A 7,411-nucleotide genomic window follows, 5' to 3' on the forward strand; every position below is an offset into this window, starting at 1 on the left:
ATGATCTCGCCTCGCCTCTAGCTACGAGTGCCGTGTAAGCTCTGCAAATCGTCATTCACCTGCCCCACGGTAACACAAACATTTAGCTGACTTCAAAGCAGCCTAACATTTACTACCGTGTCCGCAAACTAAAGGCCGAAGCCTATTTCCTCATCCTAAAACAACGCAACTAATCAATTCCATTAGAGGATCTGTGAACCCGGTGACGAAGCGTGAAATGTCGGCACTCCCTTGAATATAGATAACCTTATGTAACAGAACGAGTCATGTGTGTACAAAACTCGACTTTTATCCCAGACAAGAATAATGTCTTAAGAATAAAATCATCGTATCGTGTTCTTCATTTACCACACTAACTTTGAAACATTTACTTAAACATAATGACAAGGAGCTTACTTTTCAATTGGAACAGAGAGTACACGCCAGTAACGAATTGCACTTGTCGAATCCTTGAACAGAACTAACTTTCTTAACTGAACTGAAACACTCAGACGTTACAGACGCAGGCTTTAGCAAACGTCAAGTATAGCAAACCAGAGTAGGTAATGACACTCCGGTCATGTTTTCCGTCTTAATTGAGGCGAAAACAGGCCGAAGTTGGCTGGCAGTGCTCATTAAGAACAACAAACAAGTGGCTAAGTACTGTCGCCGAGAGGCAGTCGCGAGGGAACTAATCGGCTTCAACTCCGCAATGGATGCTACCGAAACTCGCTGCGAAAAACTTCGCATTTACATGTTGTTTGCGACGCTTATGGAAAACATGTGTTTTATATGGAATAACAAGCACTGGGGACAACATGTTTCCGCAATCGAACTCGCTTTTCCGATGTGTTAGACCTTGTTGAGTATGCAATATCGTATTCAGTAGACAACGAGTTCAGGTACCCATGTATCTACTTATCAGTGGCGCACCGTACCAACTTAAATTCACGCCGGGTCTCGTGATTTTATCAGCGATGAAATTTTATGTAGGTATTAATATTAACTAATACTTGCCAAATCTTCGATTGGTTTTAACGGTAGCTAACTAAATTTAAGATTTTCCGTTTGGATCAAGATAAATAAATTGTCACCCATATAATCCCATCCTATATGTACATCCCATTGCAGGGCCTCCTCTCACAATGAAAGGCTGTATCATTGCCGTATATCAGTGCCGATTGGAAATTTCTCACACCACTGAATTTATTCGAAGATGCGTCTAGACGTAGAGGTCATGGTTGTTAAAATGTAATTTCGCACACCAATTCCAGAAAACTCAGAAGTGTGAGCCCAAGCTTGAACCCACGATCCGCTGCTTGAGAGAAGGTAGTTCAAACTACTAGAACTAGGCTAATACGAGTCCTGGCACTACATATAAACAAATATATATTACTTTTCTAAAAAAAAAACTAAAGCTGTTTATCGAAAATACAAACTGAAATATAGATGCACAGAAAAACCAGAAAAATAAGACAGCTGGTCCAGCGGTGGTGTAGCGGTATAGCACACGGCACGGAATGCCGAGGACCTGGGTTCGATTCCCAGCGCTGGTATTAGTTTTCTGGTTTTTCTGTGCATCTATATTTCAGTTTGTATTTTCGATATAGGTTTTACGGGATGACAAACAAAAAATTTGGAATTGATCTAAAAAATACAAAAAGATTCCAAAGAAACAACCTTGAAGCTGTTCAGTTGAAACACTCCCGTATTGTCTTGAATTAGTACATAATTATGTAGAACTGTGACGAGGAAATATCAAAAGTAGCTAAAGATATTACGATAAAATTTAGGACCAAAACAAGTCTTAAGTTGAAACTGTTATTATAATGTTTGTTTCGTCTAACTTCAATTGTTATTATGCTGTCTAACTCACACGTACTTTCCCGCAGTTAAGTGACAATGTGTCAAAAGTTCTCAACTTGGTAATTTTCGTTTGAACAAACCCGCATGTGTAAACGTCCTTTATATTATTATTAGAGTTTCGCTCGAGTCATTGTGTTTTAATATAAAATGATAACAGCGTATTAAGGGGGCATGCGTGTAAATGTGTTTTTTTTTATTAGTATTCAAGAGTTGTGGAAAGTGCGTGGGTGAGCGAACAACTGTTATGAAAGGAAATCTTTTCAATCCCAAGGCATTTCATAAGGAAAAGGCAAGAGTGATTTATGTGTGTAGCTCTCCTTTGTCGGGCACACCTATTGAATGCTAAAAATACTTTACAGTTATGCTTATGTGTAAAGAAAGCTATAAATTATTATACTGCTAATGTTTCTTCCTTTCTCGTATCTAGCACGGAAACTTCTTTACCACATAACGCGTAATATTGTTGAAGGTAAATGGTAAAATGTTATTATGTAGACGATGCCCTTCTACAATACAATACAATAACTCTTTATTGCACACCAACACATAGTATACAGAAAATAACACGGCTATATACATAGAGATTTTCTAAGATAAGCAATAGGCGGCTTTATCGCTTCGGAGCGATCTCTTCCAGACAACCTTTACAATGGACAGAAGTAAGGAATACATTTTAGCAGACGGTGCAATTTACAGTAGATTAGAGCAATATCAAAAATATATAACACTAACTCATACAATACACATACACAACAATCACACACATACAAACAAGTGTCAGTATTTAAAGTATTTAATGCGTAGTTTTTTACTAAATAGTAGGTACCTACTTGTGTTCCGTGAAAGAGTAACTTCGTCCGTGTAGAGTTCGTTTATCGCTTCCCGCGGGAACTATGCAATTTTTCAGGTTAAAAACTATTTTATATCCTTCCTCGGGACTCAAGCTATTCGTTTACAGTATTTCATCTAAATCGGTTCAGCGATTTGGTTCAGACGTAAAAACTTAAGGTAACAAACAAACAGACTTACAAACTTTCGCGTCTAATAGAATATTAGGGGGATAAATATGGCCATGGCTTTCATTTACTTTTTATTAAGATCACAACGCTAATTTCTTATAAAATAGAACTTATAAATCCTAGTTCCACTGCCAACATAACAGATTGTAATTGTAAGCAGCGAACACATTAACTAGCTTAGAAAACAAGTGAAGACAAGCGTCATTTAGTACGAGGACCGGGACCCTTTCGAGTGGGTACACATGAGCGCCCACCTTTACGATTGCGAGAGGCAAAGGATTTACAGATAAGTAATAAACCCAATGCTTTCCAACCGAATGCAAAGCAAGCATAAGCTAGCAACATCCTATTAAAGGAGATTAATGTTTTATTTCGCTCATACTGATCGTGTAGCGGAACGACGCACGCGTTCGCCTGCTGAAATTAAATGGCTTTTTGTCTGATGCGTTGAATTTTGCGTTGCATCATTTATAATGCAAGTTGAAGATATCTTAACAGGGAAGCCGTAAACGTAACGTTCTATGGTGGGTATATTATGCCTACTAGTAAAACTAATTCAATGGTGCGTGTGAAGTTTCCAAACCGCACGGGGCCCGCGTGGGAACTATGGCCCAAGCCCTCTTGTTCTGAGAGGAGGCCTGTACCCAGCAGTGGGATGTATATAGGCTGGGATGGATGGAGTAAAACTAAGATATAGTGAACATTAATTGATTATTCATAGACACATATTTTTATACTGATATTGAATTTATGTGATTGAAAGGGTGGCTGTATTTAATATCCATTTGCATATTCTCTGTCTGGCCTAAACTAATTTTGCTAGGACTAAAATCTTACAGTAAATTAAGTCAACTTTAATCATGCTATTTGTCTACATCACTTGGAGGAAAGATCGCCATTTACTAATTCTGCCGATCTGCGTTATTTTTTTACTTTCCATTGCCGTCCAAGAAATAATAATAATAAATATCATAGGACACTTGACACCAATTGACCTAGTCCCAAACTAAGTATAGCTTGTACTATGGATGGATACTAGGCCTATATTACCTATATTATGCAAAAAAAACTTGACGCTGAAACAACGCCCGATCCAGATATGTATTAATGCAAATATTTTTGTTATTTAAAAACATTTAAACACTGACACACATATGAGCACATGCTGCATGTTAATAGGTTTATTTAGAACGAATATTACTAAAATATTAAACTTATTATCTTATTTTACTTAACACTAATATAAATCTTATAAATCCGCACTCGCAAACTGCCGAGATACAGTTTTGTGAAAGAAACCATTTATTATTATCACTATTACTATTATCATTATTATTGTTATTGAAAAACACTGTTAGGGATAACCTTTTTTGCACATTTTATATAGAAATTTGTCTTTGGTTGATTTCAAATGAAGAGTTTTTGTTTTTTTACTTATGTCAATGTCTTTCGTAAACATACACGTTCGTTAAAATACATATAATGCTATATTGCTCTCGTGTCTAACATTTTTTAATGCGCAAGTGGTCTCCACGTGGTTTCTGGAATTTTACTATCAAGTTGCAAAAACTACAATCACCGTACAACGTGCCTCTCAAAGAGAGTTTAACTTGACACTGGCGAAATTTGTCCTATTAATTTGGACAGAAAAGCCATATTTTAAAAGAGAAGAAGATAATGTTTATCCTTTAGTGAGTGGGTAAAGACTATTACAGCCTTTACATTGGTTATTGGCATTTGCTAAAAGTGATATATATTTAAAATAATATAATTAGTTATATTTTGTGAAATAATAGTGACGATGTACTCGACATAAAATCATATTACCAAAAATATCCCTACAAAAGTCATACATATGATTATTGAGCACTAAAGTTTCGTATGGCTGAACAATTCTATCGAAACAAAGAAAGAAAGAAAGGTTTATTTTGGCTCCATAAGTACCACCTAAAACTAAGACTAGAACTAGCACTAAAACTATGCTACTTGGTGACATCGCTGCTCATGGCTCCATATGCCAAGGCTCATGGAGCTAGCTCACGGACATACCTGTAGCAAAGGACAGCAACAAGTACCTTACAATAACACGAACAAATCCCTCGGTGTATGTTAAATAATCCCGCCCTGCCTCTTATGTCTCTGCTACGCACATAGAAGTGACTTGTGCTCACTGTATAACGTACCAATAGTGTCGATATGGATACTAATCCAAATACTTTATTTCAAATGATAATCTTTGAAATTTAAACAACGTTTGAAATGAGTCAAGGCATGAAGTTTAATTACCTAGCTAGTGAGCTCTCATTTCTCTTAAATCCTACATACCCCACGACTTCAGATAACCAATTAAAACATTCAACATCAAACGAACGTTTTTTGAAGCTATGAAACCTGCACAACATTGTTTATTTACCTATTAACATGCACAAAAAGTATAAGCAAATCTTCTGTGTAGCCTTAATCCGCCAAAAAGTTAGGCGGTAATAGTTTGTAAGGCTTCTTAGATTGGGTCCGTAGCGCGTCGGCCGCATACCGCTACGACACCGTAGATGCCATCATATGTTCCGACCACGCGGCCACCGATCGATACGCGGCATGCACTTACCGTGGTCATCTTGAAGTTCAACTTTCGCTGCAACGCAGTCTCGAGGTGGAGAGCCATTGAAATATCTTGTACGGACAGCTCACGGGACACCGAGAAAGCACTTATAACATAGTTCGATAAGCAGGTGTTAAGTAATAACTTAGCGTAAGTCGTTAGTACGTTACTTCGAAGCGTGGTAGATCGCGTGTTCACGCAGCCATTTTAGCGGCCTGTCAAAACATTTCGGTTTCCACCGCGCGCGGCGCCACTGTCGGCAATCGTTACGTCTGCGCAAAAATAGCCGCACGGCGCGGGGCGGGGGGCGACGGGCGCACGGAAATACCGCCACCGGCTTCGCACACTTTTCCGCCACCAATTGATTTATCGCTAAACTTGCAATGAGATTGAAGTTACATTCCTATAAGTACGATTTTAGATGACTGTTACAGGGAAACTTTTATATTGTTTCTCTATTCTATTAAACACTTTTTAGCGGCGGGAAAAACACTGTATTTTTACATTCTTAGTAGATAATTTAGTTAAATATTCAACTTCGGAAGCAATTTTCTTCGTACAAAAGCGAGCCATTAGGGCATCTCGACAGTCGTCACCCGCAGTACGGCGACAAGCAGCAACACAATAGAGGCACTCGTACAGGACGAGGCAATATATTTTGATTAGCGCAAAATATATTACGGGACCGACATCAAAAACGAATTACTCTGAGTACTGTGACATTATTCGAGTGACGAGTCGAGTTACTGACTCTCCACAATAAAGGGCCGTCGCAGAAAGTGCCCGAATGAATAGCTACTTATTTTATAGCTCTGAATGTGGATAAAATTGAGTTTTTGCAAGAATAGAAACAGATTTCTGAGAAATGTATCTATCAGAAAAGTCTTCGGTTACTTATGAAGAGCGTAATTTTGGTTCATAAAAAAGTTGTAATATTTTCCGTTACGAACCTTTTCCTTGCTTAATATTTTATAATAATGCCTAATATCTGAGAATATTTCAGTTCAGAAGTTTAATTTATGTATGAAACAACGAAACGGTATCTTAGTATTTCTTCTTTGTCTTTAGATATTATAACTAGAAGTTTAGAAGTTGTTCATCAGATATCAATCAAATTTAGAAGATAGACATCAGGAAGATCTTTAATAAATAAATAAATATTCCTATAGTAAGAATATTTTTACAGGAAACCTATTAATACTGCTATATATGTATAGCAGATTCCTATATATAGTAGGATTAGGATAGCAGATTACCGTAAAAAATAGCAATTTAAACAAACATAACACATTAAATTACATAACAAATTAAATTGAGAAGCAGATGTAAAAAAGGAGACCCAAAAGTGATAGATAGCAAATAGCAAAATCAAAAGGGAGCAACTTAGAAATGGGAGCAACAACAACTTTCAAACATAATTTAGATCGGATAAAATTAGCTATTACCCTTTAAAACATATAATAGTTCCAAAATACAAATAGACTGATGAGACCGATACATAAAGTTATCCCTAAAAAGGATCTCTTTCAGTTGACCTAAACTCAAGCAAGTGTCGCTTAGTAGGTAGGGCTCCGAGAAAGAAGAAAGTCATATGTCTCTATTACTGGGAGAAGTTGAAAATGACGATGATGTTGATATTATATGGCACCATTTAATCTCTTTTTAGAACGAAACGTTAGATCTGAGTAAAATTACTGTCTTTTTAACTCCACTTGACTTGCCTTACTACAAACACGCCTACTATGAAACATAACTGCAATAAATGAATAAAGTATCATTGCGTTACAAATAAAAATATCAAATGGGCGTTTAGTTATATTTATTTGCGTGAAGTAATGCGTCTAATAGCAATTGGAACGTATAAATCTCCCGGTTGGACGTGCATGCAATGTAACAAGTCGGTAATTTAGCAACACATTATTATTCCCCCTTTCGCTGGAGCTAAGTT

The 7,411-nt window shown here is 37.0% G+C and overlaps 1 protein-coding gene across 1 annotated transcript in view; it reads right to left on the reverse strand.

Moving 5' to 3' along the window:
- shep (RNA binding motif single stranded interacting protein alan shepard) overlaps positions 1-5,679 on the reverse strand; it is a 169,399-nt gene extending 163,720 nt beyond the window's left edge. The window contains 1 exon segment of the mRNA XM_074099713.1: positions 5,470-5,679. Coding sequence (XP_073955814.1) covers positions 5,470-5,526 — 57 coding nt within the window. The 5' untranslated portion in view covers positions 5,527-5,679.
- Positions 5,680-7,411: the final 1,732 nt, after the last annotated feature.

This window comes from Choristoneura fumiferana, chromosome 17, assembly GCF_025370935.1.
Source record: "Choristoneura fumiferana chromosome 17, NRCan_CFum_1, whole genome shotgun sequence".
NCBI classification, from domain to species: domain Eukaryota; kingdom Metazoa; phylum Arthropoda; class Insecta; order Lepidoptera; family Tortricidae; genus Choristoneura; species Choristoneura fumiferana.